The sequence below is a fragment of the Pseudopipra pipra genome, chromosome 16 (assembly GCF_036250125.1).
Source record: "Pseudopipra pipra isolate bDixPip1 chromosome 16, bDixPip1.hap1, whole genome shotgun sequence".
Lineage (NCBI taxonomy): Eukaryota > Metazoa > Chordata > Aves > Passeriformes > Pipridae > Pseudopipra > Pseudopipra pipra.
In genome coordinates this window covers 6,282,677-6,305,087 of record NC_087564.1, presented here as the reverse complement: position 1 = coordinate 6,305,087, position 22,411 = coordinate 6,282,677, and the positions used below count along the sequence as shown (strand labels likewise).

Sequence of the window (22,411 nt, the reverse complement as noted above, 5' to 3'; positions counted from 1 at the left end):
CCTGAAGGACGCCACGTTCTTGAGGCTCACCAAGTCTTTGAGCCCTTGCATGTCAACGCTGCTGTTTCTCAAATCCAAGGAAAACTCCTTTCTCGACCTTTTTAAAATAGAGTGCAGTACATGGACATCAGGTGGGGTAAGGGCTATGTTCAGAAAAGACAAGTCTGGCTTGAGCCTTAAGGCCACGTGCTGCAGGAGGTAACTGCTTTGGGTTTCATAAACACAGCGTAAGAGCTCCAGCAGCCTCTCTGGACAGAGATCATTAATCTGCAGCCTTCTAATGTATTTCAAGAGTTTATTCTGCTTCTTCACTGGTTGTATTTCATCCTGATTCGAAAGGGAGCAGAAGTAAGGGTCATCCTGGAGAAACAACAATCCAGCCAAAAATCGAGGCACTAAATCTAGCCAGTGATAGGGTTTTTTCCTTTTGGATGGAAAAGACAGGTACTTTATTACACTTTCTTCTGCTAATGAAAGGTGAAGTGCACACAAGAAGTTCTGAATGACAAAATCAGAGAATGTGCTCCCAAATTCCTCTTCTTCACTATCTGAATGTCTGGGGAATGCAAATGGCAGGAAAAATCCATATTTCAGACCAAACTCTTTAACTTCTTTAGAAGGAAAAAGATCACTTTTCATGGCACTTTGGTGCTTTTCTCCAAGACACCAGGCTATATGGGCTAGGGTAATAAGATTCTCTTGATTTTGTGTGGCTGTAACATCTGTTTGCACAGGTATTATCTTCTGCTGAAAAAATTTCAGGAAGACTGCAGAAAGAGTTGAAGGAAGGCTCTCCTCTCCCATTTCAAGTACTGTATCACAAAGAAAACAAACAAATCTACACATGCCAGGGCTGTAACAATGACTGAACAAGTACTCATGGTCTTTGACTAATTTCAGTGCACTGTCACAGTGGGGTAATCCTTCAAAGTATTTGGTTATGTACAGTTCTCTCTGCTCAGGGGAAAATCCTACTATTTCAATAGTCTTATCCACTTTGGACACATAGTAGTACACCTTGTCTTTTGGTCTTGCTGTAAGTAATAAGGTACAACCATTGAGTATCTTTCTTTGGATGAGTCCTGAAAGCAGCTCCTTTATACTGTACAAATCTTTTTCTGGCTCGCTGGCTGAGCAACGAGGAGAATTCTCATGGTCATGCAATCCTTTAAAGCCATCAAAAACCAGAAGGACTTTAGCAGGATTTTGTAATATGTACTCGAATATCTCTTTGCTTCCCTCCTGAGGTTTTACAAAAAATTCAAGAAGCAGTTCCTTCAGGCTGTATTGCTTCTCAGGCAAGCTTATTTGCTCACAGTCAAACCAAAATACAAATTCAAACTCAGAAAACTCTCCATTGGACCAGTCCTGGCAGATCTTCTGAACGAGAATGCTTTTGCCCATTCCTGCTTTTCCCAGCACCAAAATCACTTTAGTCTCTAAGCCTTTACGTTTTGGGATTTGAAATATTTGGCTTCTATCAATGGCTATCTTTTCCTTCTCGTGCAGACTGCAAGTCACCAGCTGGTTTTCCATTGTTTTTGCACTATTCCTCCCAGTCCTGGTTTCAGTTTGGCTTTGAACAAGTGTCCCATCAATAAACAGGTGATCCAGTGCTACCTCACGCTCCAGGGTCACAAACTTGCACGTGTCTCGGAAATAATCCTTAAGTGAAGTGCAGAAAGTTTCCACCAGCTCTAGAGAAATAAAAAAGCACACACAAACTGAAGACACCAGTCCACAAATTACAACATCATTCCATGGTCCATTCCCACAAAGCCCATAGGTCTGGATTTATCCTGTGCAGCCACAGGTTAGAGGTGCAGGCACAATAGACACTTTTAAATCTACGAGCTGAATAATTTTGGAGTTATCTACAGAGATGATAAAACCAGCTAAGCATACTGACCTGCTGAGTAGGTACTACAGCTATCTAAAACTATCTAGATATCTAAAGGTAGTCAAGTCTAACATCATGAAAACAGGAATTGTGCCCAGACCCTCAGAACAGCTCCACAAACTGTTGAATGACGATTCCTACAACAAGTGGCTTTTCTGTATGAAAAGAGGCACAGAGTCTCTTTCCAAGAAATACTGGAAGGTTTAAAGTTCAAGAGTTCTAAACTCACCTCGTGTTTTGAAATCGTCTTCAGAAGGAATTATGGAATCTTGAACTTCTTCAAACCTTTCTACATCTGGAGAAACAAAACCACACACTTGAAGAAGACACCGAGATTGTAATTGAGTCAGTCTTACTAATTTTAACAATAAGACTGACACAAATTTTCAAGTTCATTGCAACATTTATCCAGAGGAAGAGATATTTTGTTTACTTCACAAGGAAAAGGGAAGAAGTCCTCACACAGGTAGGGTTCAGCTGATGTGCAGTTGCAGACAGTGTGGCACCAAACAAGCTGACAGCTGTTCTGACAGTGGCATGAAGCAGATCTATCCTTGCAAGGTGACATCCAGTGTTCTTTTAAATGTCAGTGTTTTGAATAAATTCACATTCACACATAGTGCTTCTCTATGTCTTCAAAAGCAATTGCTTCCTTTTGTTATTCTACACCTTGTAACCAAGCACTAAAGATGAAAGTCACAGCAAAGTGACTGTTGGTAACAGAATTTACCCGTTACTTTTACTGACAAAGTCCTGTTGCTGTCCTAATTTCTTTCTTTTTGCCTGTTTGCTTTCAAACTTTTGCACATGGGTCAGATGAGCAGTGTCTGCTTTGCACAAAGAAATTGGGAGTTTTTCCAGAGAGAGAATATTTTCTACAGGTAATGACAGACTATCGGTTTTGACAAAACTCTTGGTAGGCAAAGCTTTGCAAATGCAAGACAGAATTTCAATTGACAGAGACTGTAACAAACCCAACCTCTTAGTCTTGGAACTACATGCAGCAGAGATCTGCAAAAAAAGCCCCAAATCAAAACAGGTTAATCTTCCTAAGTTTGAACAAATGCATTTCATGCTATATGATCATCTTGATGTAGAATGTGGTTTAAAAAAATACAAATCTTAGAGTTTCAGAGATCTGAAAATTAATTCCTAGCCCGCATGCCAGCAACCTTTGGAATGGTTTGAGTTCAGAGTTGTTTCTAGCAGGGAAGCACCACAGACTTCTAATAAGCAAGTCCTTACTTCAGTGAAAGAATAAATTTGATACAAAGATAGCTCTCCTCCTTGTAGAAGAAAAATCAACCTAAAATATTAAATAAAGAAGGGTTGTGCCTGTTTTCAGGCAGCTGTCTGGTTTTGGTTTACTATTTATTTTATTAAATTAGAAAACAGAATGGAAAACCAAAAAAAGCCGTAATGAGACATTTGGATGAGAAACTGGTCAAATCAGTCAGGAGTGAATAATTTTTCAAAAAGGAAAAGACACTGGCTCGGAATGTTCTGTGCTAATTTTTCTGCTGCATTTGGAATTCTGAGACTTGTAACATGCCTATGTTGTGCTGCTGTAAATCAGTTGGAATTATCAGCGTTGTGTATTCACATAGGCAGTATATATAATTTACAAAGACTGCCCCAAACCTAGGGATATTTGCCTGTTATTCCGCACTTTATGCTTTTGCGGCGGTGGAAGCCACCAGAGGGCAACAGAACCCCTGTACTGGGCTGCTGCAGCTGCAGGGACCAGCAGCTGAATACGGACATCAAACTCCAGCTTCCAACCCCCCTCCGAGGGCTGGAAAAAGTGTCTCAGGAAAGTCTGATGCCACAGGTGGGACTGTTATATCCTGACCAAGGCTCTGACTTCTTTATAAGCCTTTCTGTACATTAGGCTTCTGTATTGTTCTGTTAAATAAGCCCTCACAGTTTGGGCTTTGGGGCTTCCATGTGAGCTGGGTGCAGTCTGGCTTCCAGCAGGGAGCGTTTAAGACGCTCAGGCCATGCCAGGACCAGAACAACTTCCACTTTCTGATGGGGGCTCAAGCACACTGGGCTTTGCATTGTCTGAACCACACAAGACTTATTCCAGAAACTGGAGTCTCACAGCAAACACAGAGGCTGCTAAAATACAGCTGAGCCTGTAGCTCTACAACCCCTTATCTGCACTTTATTTTGGATTAGATTAAGCAGACAATGATCAATACAGAAAAGGTAATGCCATCAATTTTTAGTTTCCTCAATAAGATCAATATGAGTAGAGCCTGGAGAGGAGAATTGGCTTTGAGTAGAAGAAATATGGTCCCTCTATCCATTAAAAGTGCTGTACACGTATAAAAATCAATTTTCTACTTACCAAATGAACTAACTGGAAAATCTGGGGATATGAATGTTTCCATGGAAGAAGTAAACACTGGCAAGGAACAGATAATAGCTTTTAGCATATCATAGCTATCAGTAACTGAACTTAGTACTTTGTTGGCAGCATTGATTTTTCTGTACTTTATGCCTATTTCTGTGGACTAAAGGCTATTGCTCTTACCTGGATATATTATAAAATCAGATATGCCATTTTCAAGAACAAAGTTAAGTAACTGCTGAGGAGGATGTGCAAAGCCTGGATTGTCCTGGCTCCCTTTCACACTGACAGGTAGAATCTCTGCAGTCCAAGGTTCTGAAGATCCTGAAATGAATGGAGAATAATTACTATTCTGGTTTCTAAAGGTTTCTAAGAGAGAAATAGCTTTCTGAAAGCTACTTATTGTTTATACAGCTTCTAGGCAAATATTTTCTGTGGAGAATTCATAGGATCACAGGAGGTCCATAGAACCCATTAGAAAAAACACTCTTAAAAGTGAAATACAAGAGATTACCCAGCTTTTAGTGACCACTGTTTTTCAACAGTCTAAAAAGAAATCCTGTTAATATAAGGAAAAGTGCTTGAGGCAAAGTCTATCAACATATAGACAGAGATCCAGAAGAGAGAAGATGTGAAAATAGTATCTGCATTAATTTTACCATCCTTTGCACTACATCCCACCTAAGTGAACATCATACAGGTTGTACAAGCAGCCAGCCAGCATCCCCCCTCCCAACTCACACTGGGTAGTTTTTCTGATGATTCAGTGCTTGCAATTTAATCACCCATAGCTCTGAGTTTCTGTAGGTGTGACAGAATTTCCTCTGATGCTTTATGCTGCTTTAGCTAACATCAGATACTTCAAGACTTCCAACTTATACACTGCTTTTGGTTCCTTTCCAGCATAGGTTTAACAGTGAAAGGTGTTGAACTGTGTCCTGGTCATTAGCATTTCACAGTGTACCATGAGCACCCTCTGCTACACAGCATGACCAAGGCCAGGTGGTTACACAGCCCATCACTACTCAGCTTTTATGAGCTCAATTACAACCTAGATTTTGCTCTACTACTGCAAATGTAATTATCCCTCAGTCCTTTACAAACTTCCCAGTGAAAAAGTAATTGGAACTAAACCAAAGTTTATTAATGGAAGTTCTGTGACTTCCTATTCTTAAGACAAGTAGGGAATTACTTAGATTAGCATGGAGTAAATAACTGTTCTCTTATAACCTGCACTTCACCAATTAAAAGAAGGATTCCTTCCATTTCATCAGGGGCAATGCCCTTTAATTCCCTTGAATGTTTTCATTCTTTTCATGAGTGCCACACATTTAAGTGTTTGGTTGAGACAGCTGCCGTGCTTGGTTTTCCTGCCATTGTTCACAGTCAAGATTTAGAGGAGAGTTTCCCCTTGTATAAATCAACCTCTGTACAGGTGCCCCTCTATAGCTCTGTGTACATACCAGGAATTAGGAAACTTCTTTCCAAGCCGTAGGCAGCAGGAACAGAAAAGGACAAGTGCTGGTTAGTCAGTGAGGTGCAGCCCACTGGCAGGCTGTTGAAAGGCAGAGCTAAGAAACTGCCATTCTCTGCAGCCACTGCAGGCACTTCCACTTCAAAATAAAAAAGCAAAATGAAAGGAGGACGTTATTTCATTGCTGGAGTTGAGGGGACCAGAGAAGAGATGTCAACAGATAACATGAATCACTGGTCAGTAAGAACAATTCACGACAGCTTTCTGGAATATACCCAGCTCTCAAAGCCTAAAATGTATTTTTGAAATTCTGTAGTGGATCACCTTTTCTTCTGAGTAGTTCACCCTTTAAATTTTCTTTTTCTTCATCTTTCCTGGCCTGTCTTATTTCTAGATATCTCCAGATGTATCTATATGTGAATGATCTTACACATGGATAGCTGACAGATTAGACATAGCAAGGTCTGACATTAGCTGTGATAATTTCCCGAGCACACTTTGTTATCTCAATATTACACAAGAGCAGAGAGGTCCATGTGCAGTAAACTGAGGACCTTGACTCTCTACTGAGACACTACAGTGCTTGTAAGGACAGCTCTAAGAGTGTTTCCCAAAGAGCAGTCACAAACACCTGAATTTTAAAAGATGCATCTTGCCCACAGCACTCTTTTTTCTTCCAAGAATGGGACAAATGGGGAGAGAGACTCGTGCATTGTACAATTTCATCTGCTTATGGAAAGTTTCTTACAAATCAAGTAAGACATTTGTTAATTTGAATTATTCTGCTAGTTTCCTTGGGTTTGCCACATCCTTATTCTCAGAGGTTTTTTTTTGCTTTTTCCTTCCCTCTCCTGTCTAGCAGCAAAAAGTAAGTCTATATTTCATCACTTTCTGTGGTCTGATGTTTTCATCTAGAGCTACAGACCTGAGTGGGTTTTGTGCCACTATAAATTGCACTGTGTCTGCAATGCAAATCTTTTAGGGTGGGATGTGTTCACGTTGCTTATCAGGAACTGATGTATTATTTTGTTAAAGAATCTTTCATTTCTACTGAGACATAAACCAAGATTTTAAAAAGTGTTTTTCAGCTCATGCTTAAATCAGTGGGATAAATTCCCCTGTAATTTCCTCTCCAGAGACTGTTGCATTGCTATGGTCAGATGAGAACAGGTACTGCTATAGCTATCAAAACAGCTGGGCAAAAAACCTTTACTTTCATCCAATTCCTTTGAAAGAATCTCATCCTTTGCTTGCCACTCTGAACTTTGGCACACATTATCCTCTTTGCTGTAGGTAGTCCTACCCTTCTGAAGAGGTCATGCACTTACCTTTGCAGGATCACTCTGTGACATTCATGACAGGGTAAATAAATTCCTGATTTTGTCAAGTAGCCCATCTTTTTGTCCATTAGATTTTTTGTACCTAGTACTTATACTGTCTTATGTATATACTCCTTCCTCAGCACCTTTATTGCATCAAGGAAGGTAGAGAGGCTGACAATATTCTGATGATTTCCAGAAAAAGGATAGGTGCAGCTTTACAGAGCACCTGTTAGCTCTGTGATGATACTGGAATGCAAGGTCTATAGGGTGGGACATTTGCAACTGATGTGCCATCTCCTTATTGAAAACTCTTGTTGTTACTGTGGCATAAACACAGGCTTTTAAAAGTGCCTCATCTCTAAGGGAACTTAAGCAGATAGAAGATAACCCACTTTTAATGGGTACCAGCTGCCAGGATCTTCACTTGTGCCTAAATAACTACAGTCATCACGTACCCATTCAGTAGAAACTCCAATTACCTCTCCAGAACTAGCAAATGTATTTTTTCTACAGCTAATTCTGTTCTATCCTCCCTCCCCACTCCCTCAGAACTCCACATGAACACTGGAAAATCAGCTTGGATCACAGACCCAGGGCACATGTCTGTTCTCTGTGACCTTCATCCAGTCTGTGCAAGTTCCTTGCCAACTGCTGGCCTGAATTGTGCTGAGGTGCAGCCCCATGATCCCAGAACTCTCTGGATGGATCACTAGGTTACACTCTGCTTTGGCTGCCCTTCCTGACATGTACATGGCCCCCGGGGTTTGGTGCAGTCAGAGTTCCCCTTGTGAGGTGTGCTGACATACAATGACTCAAATGTCAATTGAAAACACAGCATAAAATATTCATCCCAGACTGGTTGCTCTCACATGGATGTTGGAAGACTATTTTGCTGTTTTAGCTGTGTCTGAGACACCCATTTAGGCTACAGTTGGGTAAGAAGATTAGCACCAGTTGACACCTAGGGAGCAAGTTCCAGCCTGACTGCTGGCCCCAGGCATTGTCTGGTAGATGGTCTAAAAATGTGCAAAGCCTAGAAATTTCCCCTTCTCCCTTTCTTGTTTTTGTTAAAGGACTTTATAGCATGGACTGGGCCAAGAAATCATCTCTTCACCGTTATTATTTTCACTAGGATGTTTCCCCAGAGTTTTGGAACACGTCACACAGAACAAAGAGGATCAAGCCCAGAAAAGGCCAAACTATGACCTGAGTCATATTACCCACCAGAAACAAAAAGTGTACGTGATAAAAATTACAAAATTTGGCACCAAGACAGTTCTCTGATGTTTTGCTTTCTTCTCTCAGGTGGGTTTAGAAAAGCTCAACTGTGCTGATGTTAAGAAAGTAATTTTCCTATCCCCTGGCAGGAACATGTGCTTTTGAAGCATAAGGATCCAACTGTTCCTAAGTTACTGTGTAGTTGGTCCTAAGTTGCATGAGTTAATAGTTGCTGATAAGAGGACGTGGATTTGTTATATCATAAATAATCAGAGGAGTACAAAAGTGTGATTTTTGCTGAAACATGAAAATGCATGATGGTCAAAATCACTAAATCTATGAGAGCAAACTTTTCCTAGAAGGCAGAGCTCCAACACCTAGCAGAGGATGAGACTTTGGAACATGAGAAAATACATGCTCCATAACCTTCCCCTATTCAGTCAATGACTTACCAATTTTTCTGTATTTTGGTTCTGAAGTATCAGACCAGTTCTCTGCAGAGCCTAGGAAGGCTGAAAGAAAGAAAGGTGAGAATAAGTGACAAAAATTGAACCAGTTTGGTAATTTTAAGTTTACCCCACGGAAACTTATTTTAACCTTTTAAAGTAGAAGGGGGTGTTATGAGTTTCAACTCAGCTATTTCAGAACTGTGCAGCTCCAGTGCATAAACACGAATGTGAAAAGCCTCATATTATTATTTCAGTCTGACTGTGAAGTTTTAATTAGGCTGCAGATTTTTGTGCCATTCAAAGATTTTTGCTGTTGTCCTTGCTGTTAAAGAGGGAGTTGTTCAGCCAATACTTGCTAAACTATAGATACAATGAAAAAGAAGTTAACAGTCACATGGATGATAAAAATGTGAAGAAATAGATCATGCTTAATGTCATGTTACAGGGCAACAAATACTGTGAATTGTAAATCCTGTGCTTGGAAGAGCTGTTTTCAGTTCCTGCCCATGCACCACGAGCAGGGGCAGAGGAAACACATCTGGTTGAATGAGTGAAGAACTGCATGAGAAGTGCATTGGGGCTGTGCTAAAACCATGAAAGTTTAGAATTCAAACACTACAGCCTTCCAAATTCTTAATGTTCTTCACTTACTTCGTTTATGACACTTCTGCTTCTTTATGTCAGGAAATTTCTCAATGGTTTCAGCAGTCATTTCATCCAAATTGAGGTTCCCTGCTAAAAATATGAAGTATGGCCAAATGTCAACCTTTTTTCTCCTAGAAAAATTACAGAAAGAAGTAAAAGCTAGAGAAACACACCAACAGCCAGCAAAGATGGAATAGGCTCCAAATAAAAGATAAAAATCAAATTATGCAATAAAACATGTATCCAGATCCATATAGTTTAGAAAGCCCACAGAACTCTGAATGCAGATTTTCTTGCCGTGTGTTAGCTTCTGAACTGCAAACTATTCATCTTCTGCCATAAATTCAGTGGCTAATAAAACATAAATACTACTCAATGCTCTAGTGATGAGCAAAGGATAAAACATCACAGCCGTGTCACATGGGATCTCAGTACAGGTAAAATTACTCAATTGATGTACAAAAGGGATTAGATCCTTTAAGAGACAGAGTAAAGGGTTCTGAAATTATTTCATACTTTGTGTTTAAAGAACTGTCAAGTTATCCATACCATTCTTTTACTGGCAAATACTTAAGTATTAATATTGTATCTTGGTTTTTTTTTTTTTTTAAACCAATATAAATGTTGTTATTAGGTGCAAAACCCCTGAAATTCTAGACACACCAGGGAGCAGTATAAATCATTTGAAAAGTCATGTGAGCTTACTGTAGCCAGAATTATTCTAGGGAAGGACTGACCTTTGGTAAATTAGTTCAAATTATTTTGCTCAAGCATAAAAGAGGATGCACAGATATTGTGTGAATCTTTCTGATTCTATGGATTTCTCAGCAGCCACACATTAATATACAGATTCTGAAATAGTAAACAGCTGCATTTTTGCTACTACCTAAGCAATGATTTTGTCCCAGAAGCCAAGGAAGTATCTCTGGTCAAGCACTGAATGAAGGAATAATTTGTTGTATGTATGTTGTAGCATTGTTGCATTGATCTGGGTGAGAAGTAAAACTTGACGTGCTTCCTCAGGCAGCTCTGTGCATCTTGGATGGAAATAAGTGTGTGTGAGCTGCGTTTATACACGTGTTAAGTCTTCTGGCAACTCATGTATATCACCCCTGTTATGCTCAGAGTAAATGTGATGCTACTTGAGGGCATTTACAGCTCTGGGCAGTTAAACTGTGAGTGTGTTACAGCCATAGTGATGTCATCAGCAACTTGATCAGAGATAAATCTGCTATCTTTGAGAAAAGCCTTCAAAAATACAGAAAATCCTCGTTTTTTCAAGAAAATCCTGGGACGTGTTCACAAGTGGAAAGAAGACACCATATATATAAAACTTTACTAGTGTTTGAACTGTGGGCATGAAGCACATGTTAGCCAGAACACTGTCATGGAGAAAATTAGTCTTTGTCATGTAAATCTTACCAAAAATGTCTTCCACCTGCTTCTCCTGATGATCCTTGAGCACATATTCTACTAATTCAGCTGGCAACACAGGAAAGAAAAACAGAGGAACACAGCAATGGCATTGTAAATTTCTCAGCAAAACTCTTGTAAGCTTACCCTTATTAACAGAATTCTGCAGTTTAAGTAAAATTGAAGAGTTAAATTAAGTTTTTCTTGTAAATTGTTGTTCAGGAAATAAAGATCACAAGAAAGGAGAAGTTGAGACAGGAAGTATTAAGCAGAAGATGACATTAATAGAGAGATTTTCCCCCAACAGCCACAAGCTACTGTTCATCTGTTTCCCCACAATGCACAGGTTTAGGTACTCTGGTTAGATCTACCATGCATGAGGGACAGACCACTTGAGTATGTGCCACTGCTTCAGAGTGAAAATAGAATTTGTAAGGAACAGCTATAGCAAATGATTGTAAAATAACGATTTAACACCCAAAAATTACTTTCATACCCATTTTAGCATAAGCATCTGTGGTGTTGGAACAGAGATACGACCCATCTCCATTTTCACCATTTTCCATTGTACTCATGAAATCCATATTATTTAACTGTTCATAGTTGCTGGCATCAACTTCAAGATCTAAAGAAGAATATGCATTGGCTTAATGAATACCATAACTAATGAGCAAAAAACCCAGATACCATGACATGCAGAACAGGCAGATATGTTGCTTCAGCATGAGGTTTTGGCTCTGCATTGTAAGTTGGCTAAGGAGGAACAGAACTGAACTCTCAGTAATTCATAGTCATCTGGAAATCAGCACTTTTCTTTTGATGAACTCTGAGACCTCATCTCTCCTAGTAAATAAAATAGTTCCTAAATCCATTGTATGGCATTAAAGCCCAGACTCATGGACACTATTAAACCTTCTGCTGCAGGATACGGTGCCATTGAAATTCCCTGTTCAGAACAATGCTGTGTCCAGGTACTGCAAATTGCTTGTGAAGCTTCTGGTTGGCCAAGGTCAAATCCATGCCTGGGACTGTGCTAAGACCCTCCCAGCAGAGATTTCAGCTTCCATTAACTGGTGTAGTATCCTGATGATGTTTGATTTACCTACATCACCTCAGACACTGCTAAGGCTCAAAAGTATTCAAATAAGTGAAACATCTCTGATAGCACAAGAGTCAGTCCTTGATCCCTAATTCATCCTGCTTTCAGTCACTGAGGCCATGGGGTGAAGAAGCACTCCTGCAGCTGTTATTAACAGTCAAGTTGAAAGAGAACAGCTCAGCCTGGGAAATAATCAATCACAGAGGTGTTTCCAGTACAGTATGTTTTGTTAAACTGACTGAGCAGGATGCTGCAAATATGTACAGTTTAAAAACACAACAGTTTCTGGAAGCAGTCACTATTGTATATACAGATGCAGACCAAGTTACCACATCATAACACCAAGTGCCTGTAGAATTTAGCCCTGTCACCAAGATAAAGTGCCATTAAATGGCTTTATGTCTGAGAGGAGATGGCAATAACTTACAGCATGAGCACTAAACTAACCAAGCAAAAACACCAAGTGTTTTACTAACCTGTAGTGAAGTCACCTTCTCCATCTCCAGATGACTTAGGATCAAGGAGAGCACACAGTTGCAATGGGTCGATGTCACTGTGCAGTAAATCAAGGTAGCCAGTCTCAGGCACAAAATCCATGGTTTGTCTCTTGTTGGCTGAAATCAAATTCCAAACCGTTAGCTCTGATAAAATCACAGCTTCTGCCAATCCAAACCACAACTCCTGCACTGTGGCTTTCTGTGGGCAAGACACTGAGATCTTCTGGGGAACTGGTACTGCTTAGACCTGCACTGAGTTATAACCCTGAGACCCTTAAACTTACAGACCCAGCCACATCTTGCAGTGAGAGTCACCCATCTTTCACTGCAGTCAGGGCACTGGGATGCTGCAGTCTGACCACCTGGATCAAAAGTGCCAAGTATTGAATAAGTGGCAACTCCTGTATCTTATCAGGATATAAATGATGCAAGCACGGATTCAGCAGGTGTTGGGGAAATTAGGAGACTGCAGAGAAGGTGGTGGAAGAAGAAGCCCATTCTTTACTGTCAGGACAATTTCATCTCAGCGGAAGCAGCTTCTGGCTGGGATGCTACACTCAGTTCCTAAGCCCTGGAGGTGGCACTAGGAGAGGAGACATCCCCACGGCACAAGAAGGAACAGTGAAAGAGAAAACATTTATTTTCTACAATTCTTTCCCAAACAATATGGTTGGTTAGATACAGAATGGCATGGTCACCTTGGGAGTTAATTTCTGGACACATGGCACTTAGATTTTGGAATTTATCACATTTATTTTTTAATCAATTCTCTTTCCCACCCAGAACTCATGCACAAGCCTACTCCTGAGCTGGGAGTTGTTATAGCCTTCCAAGTAGAGTGCCATATAATATCCAGACAAATCCGACTGACCTAAACTCCCTGCTCCAATCACCCTGTATGTGAGAGCTGCTTAGGCTGCTGCAGCTACATTTCTTGATAAAGTTTATTTTTAACTCCACATTTTAAATCCCTTCTATTTGCTTCCAGTTACCGCAGCAGGTTTTAAAGAAGTTCAAACATTCCTTCTGGATATTCCACAGGTGTAGAATAATACTACATGTTGGTTATTCATCATCTTTATCAGACTATTTCAAATCTAAATATTGGCTCTTCAGTGTTTACACTGATGTGAATGCCAGCTGGGCTGGCAATCCAAGTGATTTACTCCACTGTAATACTGAGATGCCAGCATGAAACAACCAGCAAAATTTCCAGACCATATCCTGTTAAAATAGGTGTCCACACGCCACAACCATGAAAAGTTTCGGCTTGGCGTCAAGCACCATGTTTTGCAATGAAGAATATCTAACAAATGGCCCTCAGATAATCTGCCTTTAGCAGAATTCCACTGGCATCCCTGGTTGCACTTGTCTCCTTTCCTGAGGTGTGCAAACACAGTGCTGTACCATGAAGCTCACCTGCAACATGGAGTAAAACAGCTAACACTGCAGCTGTGATGGGAGAAGGCAGAGCAGACCCAGTCACCCACTACCACATGCTGCTTTTTTATAAACTAATCCTCATTCTTCTTACCCCTCTATGAGGTTGTCCCCCTGAACAGCTTGGGAATGAATACTTCTGAAAACACCAGAAAAATACTGCACAAAACATCAGAATCGAGAGCCAGAACTTCAAAAAGGGGTGAACTCAGTGAGGTTCAAAGAGCAGGAATAACCTGCACTAAGGTAGTTCTCCTTTTTCATGTTTAGCCTCACTAGGCTACTAAGATTACAAAAATTTGATATTATTGCCTGGCATGCTATAAATGGAAAGCAGAAGTTGAGAAACCTGCATGAGAACCAAGAATGAGGTTATAAACACACCAGATTAATTTTTTCAGTTTGTTGCAACACTGTGCTTTGCCCTTTCCTTTTGTTGAATTAACATAAAATCAGAACAGGGCCTTTCAGAATGCCAAGTTACATTGGACTGTGTGAGTAAACCTGTTGAAGAATTATCTCTGAGTCAAGATAATTTTGGGGTTAGAGAAGTAACTGGGCAGAAGGTGTAAGGGGAATGCAAGACAGATAAATGTATCACTCCAAGACCAGTGATTAGCAAACTGCTTGATTACAGCAGACAAAGAAAAAGGCACATCCTATGGAAAGAGACAAAGTAGGCCTACTTAATCCTCATGGAAATACTAGGCTTTAATTAATTTATAGTCATTAGAGCTTTTCTTATTTGAAACTTTTCTTTCAATGGCATGTCTCTGTGGATAAATACAGGAGTAATGTGAAATGTTTCATCTAAACCAGTCAAGAAGTCAGGAAGCAACCAAGGGGAAGTCTTGCCAGTGCCAAGTCTGGCTAGAGAGCTGAAAATTAGAACATGTGAGATGCTACAACCCAGGTGCACAGGAGTGAGAGACACAGATCCTTCTACCTTAACAAGAATCAAGACTGACAGTCTTTCAAGAATGAAAAACTTGATTGCTTGCCTTTTTTTTTACTTCACAAGTCTGAATGGCCCTCAGTTTCCTCTGGTATCTTTTCTTCCTTGTTTTGCTTTTGACACGAATCTTTACACAGCTCCTTATTGACCGCACTGGATTTGGGATGCTGGGATTTCTTTCTGTAGCTGAACCAATGTATTTTGAACAGCAGCTGTACTTTGCTGCATTAAAATCATGGTGCCACCACGGAAAGCACTCTGTCCAAGGGTGCAGGAGTAAAGAAGCAAGTTTTTGAAAGTGGAAATTTCTACACTGAGAGAGCCACAGGCAAGGAGAATTCCACCTCAGGGACAGCAAGTGTTTTGCTGCATGTTGTAACCGAAGCATACAAAATGAAACCAGACCTTTACCAAGCTTGTTTACCACAGCAACTCCTTTCTCCAGAGCTTCCCCTTTTTTCTCACAGCATCCCAACAGTCCCCTGTCTGGGCCTGAGGATTAATGAGCTCAGTACTGCTCAGCACTTCCTCTGTTGTTTCAGATGTGATTTTAACTTAGTTTACTGATATTACATTCCCTTAGGGGTCCCATGGGATCCAGTGTTGCCAAAATGGGTGTTTAGCACAGTTTCATGTCAGAGGACTGAAAAATGTAAAGAATAAAGATTCTGTGCTGGGTCTGTGAGGGCTGGAGCCTCTCAGAGGGAGAGGGCAGAGCCTGCAGGGCCCTGCAGTGCCCAGGGCCTCCTACGAGGCTTCCATGCACAAAGGGCATGAGCTGGGCGGGGGCAAGGCAGGATGTACTTCCAAAATATATTTCCATGCCATTCAGAAAGTTCAACCCTTTGTGGTTTGGACACTGGTTAGAGCAAATATTTTTCTATAAATGTTTAAATAACACCTCCTTTTTCCAGCAGCCGACACGCTCCGGCTACACGGAGCAGACCCGTGTTCCCTCTGTGTCACCTCTGCAGTGACCCAGGGACACCTGGCACAGCCAAGCTTCCTCTCAGGATGCTTCGGGTTTAGCTCTGTTTTCTGCATATTTGGCATGATTATATGGTTCACTTTTGAGATTCAAATTGCTTTTTTCGGTGCTCTTTCAGAGTCCAAGAGTTATCATATGATTTAAACACGCTGGAAAAGTAGTAAAAGAAATAGTGAACAACACTGTACCAGGTTGAAGAATCCAGTAAATGAGGGAATCACTTAAATCACATATAAGTCTTAAGAGTCAGAAGGGGCATTTTAGATTTCTAAAGTCAAGGGAGGCTGTTGTGATTTATCATTTTGCCCCAATAATTTCATTTAACCATATTTTAAATTATCAACATGTTAAAGACTCCAGACAATGAGGTCTGCTACTAACCAAATCAAATGATTTTAAGGGAGGAAAGAAGAATTATAAAGGCAAAAATGTAACATTTACTCCAATATTAAGGAGAAGGAGAAGAGATTTGAGGTTTGTTGGGGGGTTTCCTTCCCAAACCTCTGCTGACATGTGAACAGACAGGTAATAAAATAATCTCCCACGTGAGTATAGGGGTTAAGAAAATGAAAAGTTGTAAAGTAATTTTAGGAACAGAGGAAACCCCCCTGCAATTTAATTTTTGTACCAGTTTAGGAAGCTGAGGATAATTCATAGAAAAGAGTAGTAGTGCCATGCAAATCACGCATTTTTCAACCAGAGGATGACATAACATTGAAGTCTTTCATAACATTCCAGGTCTAGATTACAATAAAATTAGAGAATGAGACTGCTGTGAAGACAGGAGGCTGAAAAATCAAACACAAAGATGCTGCAGAAATGTTATTTTCCTGCAACACTTCAGACCCATTAAGTGCTACACATGAACCTGGGTGAAGCAAGCTGACAGAAAGCAGGTTATATCAGGCTTAAATAAGGAGTTCAGTGAAACACTGGTACTTTGATTTAGAAGTACTTTGATTGAAAAGCTCAGTATCATTGGCCACAATTTTAAAGCTTTTTTTTTTTCTTCAATAATTTTAGTAAGTTTTCTCTCTTCTGCACCCCCCAAAGGTTGTGTCCTGGTGCACAATACACTCACCTGAAGGCAGGAGTGTTTCCTGGCTTTTGCCCCAGGCAATGTTTTGAGACAGTTTCCTGGGAGATGGTCAAGCCAGTATTAAGGAAGGGAGAGATCCCCTCCATATTACCATCACCTGTCTCCTTTTTCTCTCCCCAAATACATCCCTGGCAATTCCTCTGCTCCACAGGCACCACACAGATTTTCCTTTCAGAAATGGCCTGATTATTTGTAAGCTGCAAGTAATGGAGCTGAACTTATATTTAGCTTTAAAGGTTTTACTTTCTATTTCTGATCTATGAAAAGCTTATACAGCTGAAAGGCAGCTTAAATTTTCCTTTTGTATTAACCAGCTGAACAAAAGATACTATTTTTGTTGAGAGTATTTATCTTTCCAATGGAATAGTGTTGCTTTCCACAAACTTTATAGTCTAAAATGAAAGAGGAACAGAGATGATGCTAAAAGAAAGCTGATCCATATCCTGCCATATTCACCTTTGTCTCCCTTAGAGATGAGTTTAAACAAGTTAGAAAAAGTATAAATGACAAGAAAAGAGGAGTTTTTGCCTTTTAATGAACTTAGCTGTACTGTGATCAACACAACAGGGAGATGTTATTCATCTGGTGCTGGAGACAGACCAATGACACACTGACCTGCAGGTGTCAGAGTTGTGATTTAGAGCAGAATTTGCCTTATCCAGTATTGCCCAGCTCTTCCATCCCAGCAGTAAGATGAAGTAAAGCATCACTGCAGACACCTTGCCTACATTTTAGCTCAGTGATTCTCTTCAAGACAGAATTTCAGCCCATCAAAATGGGAAAGTAAAGCTCGAGGTTGTTTTGCCGGATTTGTGGAAAAGATGGAAACAATCCAGTTTCTTTCAGTGATTTTCAGTTTCACTTTCTATAGGCACAACATTTATACAAAAACAAATGTTCCTAACAAAGTGTGAAACAAACTACAGCAACCTTTAGAGCAAATAACAGGGCTAGGCACAAAATAGAATCACAAAAAGCCCTATCCAAAATTTCACCTACATTCAGACATCATCCTACTAATACTCCAAGCAACATAAGTGTGGATAATGACACACTACAGTTACCAATACCTATGAAAGGTAAGCTAAGATGAATTTACCACGGGAAAAGCATACATTCAAGGGTTAAGGAAAAACTAACCTTAGGAAATTGCACAGTTCCTGCTCTTTCCCTCTGTATTCGGTACCAAAAAATGAAGAGAGCTGCCTGCCCTGCCCAGGGCAAATTGAAAGTGACAGCAGAAAGGAGGAAACAAGCAAACCAGAACACTCAGAGGGGGAATTCCAAGGAGGAAAAGTAAGAGGAACCTCCCTTCTAGCAACCCCAGTACCACAGGCACTGTTACCTTCACTGGTCACTGCCACCGCTAAGATGATCTCGCTCTTGTCGCCAGTTAGGAACAGATTGAATGGTCTGGTTGGAATTTGTAATTGGGTGAGAGCTGACAGTGACAATTTCCAAAATTATTCTTCTCCTTTTTCATTCCAGTTCAAATCTGTCCCAAAGTCATGCTGGTTATCAGGAATAGCAAAGCAAACAGTATGTGGACACTTACCTTGCAGCTCCACTTGGGGTAACAGAAGTGAAAGTGTGTCTGTTCACAGACTCTACCAGTATAAAACTGGTTTGGTATCTCAAGCATGAGTCTCTTGCCATTGGTCTAAAATGACAAGTAGGATGTTCTGTGAAACAGGAGCCCATAAATCTTGCCTGGCTTGCACGTGGTGTTCACGGTTTGCTCATAGCAGCATCCGACAGAATGTTTATTCATCTAATCATCACTTACCTTGCCAGTGCCTACCTGGTGTAAGACAAACAGCCTTTTGAAAACCAAGTTCATTCATAAGCATTCCCATCACGATGCCTATAGCTGCTTCTGTGTGGCTCTGCAAGTTTATCTGCTTGCTTTTGTCTTGCACAGACTGATACAAATTAGAAATTAGTTACAAAAGACACTATGTTCTGAAGTGAGCAAATACTTTTTGTAGTATTATTCAGTTGGTTATAGCTTTAAAGAAAAGTTCCACCAAGGGAAAAGGAGGGAAGTAGGATCTGACAAACACAATGACATCCAGGATTTCCTGCTTTAATAAGGCAAGATTTTAATCAGCTGCTTGAAAACAACTTGCTTCTGCACAAGGCAGCAGCTCCTACGAGCAAAGCAGCTGCTGACCTGTGTAAGCCTTTTCTCTTTGCAGAGGAGATCCACCAGATTCCGTGGGAAAGTGCTCACTGAGAAGGGACAAAACTGTTTCCTCCCTGGGAGCAGCTGATCTGTTCCCTGTATTCACAGACATGGAGCCCAACCTGTGGTGCAGAACACCAGCCTCTCCAACCATCTAGGCTGTGCTGGAATTCCTCTGTGCACACTAGAAGAAAAGCAACATCTCAGAATAACAGCACTCAGAGCAGGAAATAATGAAAGGCTGCGCAAATACAAGTTCTGTATTTTAGTGCTCTGTTCTGATTGGAGACAATAAAACAATCATAACAAAATTTAAGAGGGTTATTTTTTAGCCCTATTCTGGTGTGCAGCACAACCCCTCAAGTGACAATTTTCTTCACCAGCCCTGCAGGCAGATTTTTTTACCAGCTTCTGAGATGGAAGTCCCAGGAGGCAATCTCTGTACTTCAAGATCAAAAATCAGGGGAACAGGAGTTCAGCTGTTTACTCAGCTGAGATTCCAGTTCATGACTGCAGCAAAGACTGGTTGTCCGCTTCTTGTACAACACTCTGCTTGAAAACAGCAGAAAGGAATGGCTTGAGCAAATAATGGTTCATCTAGTGGAATACTCTATGGAAGTGGTCTTACAGACAGAGGGAAAAGCAGACTGGAAAACAGGAGGGTGTGAGACAGCTGAGAAGTGCCTAAGCTTTTCAGAGAACCATCAGCCTCTTTGCTTCAATGTCTGCTGAGAAACTGCCCTGCTGCAAAAAGAGGAGGCAGAACATATTCAGTAGTACTGGAAACACTTCTAAACAGATGTCAGTAATGCACTTTACCAGAGAGAGAAATCTGGGACTTTTCTGTCCAGAAACTGTAAACATCTGTAGATAAAGAGAAACCTGCTTATATCAATCTGTTCCTGACCCAAGTTTTACTTGCAAAGCTTCTTCAGAGTGAAGCAATGATGGAACTTAAGACTGACAAATGACCAAATTTCAACAAGAAATCGAGAAGAGAATTTGCTTCAAAGGAAGCTGAAGTCTCTAATAAAATTTGAGTAATTTCCTAGTGAACTGATGTCTTTGAACCTGCAAAATCTAAGAAACAGTGACCATGGTTGAACACGTGATGGATGAAGATAGATTTGAGCTCTGGTTTTCCAGTCAGCTACTGGCTTTGGCCTCTCTGGCCATAAATTTGTTTCCCTAGAATTTTTGTTCGGGATTCCTTCTATCCAGGCTGGATAGCTTTGAGGTACTGCTGGCTGAGCAAGTTTTCATAGACTGGAAAGTCTATTTAACAAATTTCCGTACTTTCTGATTATAATGTCTCAAGCCTGTATAAATACACAGGCATCAGCAGTTCATTACTTTGCTTTACTGGTCAGCTTCCCTTCCTGTTCTGTGAATTCTCTCTACCTCACACCCAGCTTTCCTAGCTAAGAGGGATGTTTCATAACAGCTGTGTCTCTTCTAGGGATTGTCGTGGTAGTGTTCTTCTCAAGATCCAAAAGACAAGACCTGCCTTAGCAATGGAAAGTGCCAAGCAATACCAACACAAAAAGCAACAAATAGTAAAAATGTATGGCCTGACTTAGTTCTCTTTTTCACACACACTGTTTGTGCTATGATACATTTTAAAGAGGAAAGTGAGTTGAAAAGGAGAAGTTGAGCTTTTGATTTCTCTGCATCGAGGGGAAGTATCACTTCTAAGTAAATATGATGCCACCCAAAAGTCTACAGCTGATTTTGGAATCCAAATAATATTAGTAAAATGTCAGCAATTAATTTCACTGTTTTTCCCATGGACAGTGAGGCAGCTGAAAGTGTACCAAGGTAGGCCAGTTATGTCCTTCAGTTTGTGGCATCTGGGTATGACATGAGCCTTGGTAGATTTTATCTGGTGTCAAGACAGTAAGAAAATTTTTTTTTCTACAAATGCAAAACCAAAAGCAGAAATAGAAATCACATTTGATTGAAAATTAGGACTGTAGCCGCAAAAGTACTTGAATCAAGTTTTCAAAGCTTAAGCCACTCTAGTCCCCTTTCTCTTATTTTGGTCTTAGCTACAAGATAATCAGTTTTGAGGTCAAAGGCAGAGTACTTCTAGCACATTGTTGCTTGGTATGTTTGCCTATAGCTTAGCAAAAGCCAGGGGCAGCTGTATAGGAACTAGGCTTCCTCCCAGATTAGGATCTTACAGATCTTGTTGGAAAACTCCTCAGGAATTCTTAAAACTTGTGGGAAGAGAAAAACAGGAGCCAAGTTGAAATCTTTATATCTTAACACCTATGGAAAGGCCATCCCACTTTTGATCTGTCTCCAGTGCAGATGCAAGAGAAGAAGCAATACCATTTTTGGGTCGAAAAGTCTCTAATCTCCTGCTCCTGGTGAACACCACCTGGGCACATTCGCAGGTGGACACTGCTTAAGGTGTGAAACACTTGCAGAAAATCTTCTTTTCTCATGTTTAAGTGGCAGTCATGATGATGTATCACAAGCTAACTGCTCTCTTGGAACTATCCCACGGAGGGGAGTTCTTTCTCCAGAAGAAGTCTACCCTTCTCACATTTTTTTTTTAAATCTGTTGAACCCATTCAAGAGCTCAGTGATTGCAGAAGAAGCTGAAACTTCCCTCTTCCCCAAGCTGTGGTAAAATCATTCAGATTTGTTGTGACTGCAAGTGATTCCCAACTTTCTGCAAGGGAAACCCTTAGCTGCCTTCAGCATTTCTTCTGCTCCACAAGATGGCAAAGTAAAACTGAAGGCATCTTATTCAGTGTAGTTTTATGCTGATAAAACTAAAAGAAACAGTCTTTTTCATGTAATAGCCCAGGAGCAATGCTCCCTAAATGAATTGGACCTTATTTCTACTCATACTTCAACAAAACTGTTTCTTCTCTTTTGAATCGATGTAGGCAGCAACTCCAAAGGAAAATGCCTTTAAAAGGCAAATTCTGATTTGAAGGAAGATTAGAATATACATCCAAGGGATTTACTTCTCCATAAGGAAAATCAATTAATCTGCTCTTCTCAGTTGCCACTTACACAGTTACAGCAAAACCTGTTACCCACCTGCACTGCAAGTTAAAATTGTGCTGTTGGATAATGAGAGAACTTCTTTTTCCAGTGTTGCACTTTCTGACGTTAACCATAAACAAGTGTTTGGAAGAAACATCAAATTCTTCTCATTCTGCAAAGGTATTTTGCATCTGAAGGAGAATCTGTTATTTAACATTTTTATAAAGATTTAGCAAGTTCCTCCCAGTGCATTCTTTCTTCCTAGGTGGAATTACTGCTCCACTTTTAAGTGTATCTGATGATGAAAGGAAATCGTGGCAATTTTCAAGATAGTAAAATCTAGTAGCAAATAAAGAAAAAATATTTAG

The 22,411-nt window shown here is 40.4% G+C and overlaps 1 protein-coding gene across 4 annotated transcripts in view; it reads right to left on the bottom strand.

The window, feature by feature from the left end:
• Positions 1–22,411, bottom strand: part of CIITA (class II major histocompatibility complex transactivator) — a 39,493-nt gene that overhangs the window by 8,889 nt on the left and 8,193 nt on the right. The window contains exons 1-11 of one of the 4 annotated variants that reach the window (XM_064672803.1): positions 18,411–20,156; positions 12,353–12,490; positions 11,274–11,402; positions 10,787–10,846; positions 9,371–9,454; positions 8,723–8,782; positions 5,720–5,869; positions 4,440–4,580; positions 4,254–4,310; positions 2,130–2,195; positions 2–1,697 (exon numbers count right to left, since the gene is read on the bottom strand). In XM_064672803.1, coding sequence (XP_064528873.1) covers positions 2–1,697; positions 2,130–2,195; positions 4,254–4,310; positions 4,440–4,580; positions 5,720–5,869; positions 8,723–8,782; positions 9,371–9,454; positions 10,787–10,846; positions 11,274–11,402; positions 12,353–12,473 — 2,564 coding nt within the window. In that variant the 5' untranslated portion in view covers positions 12,474–12,490; positions 18,411–20,156. The other 3 variants (XM_064672804.1, XM_064672801.1, XM_064672802.1) reach the window with 3 other exon arrangements.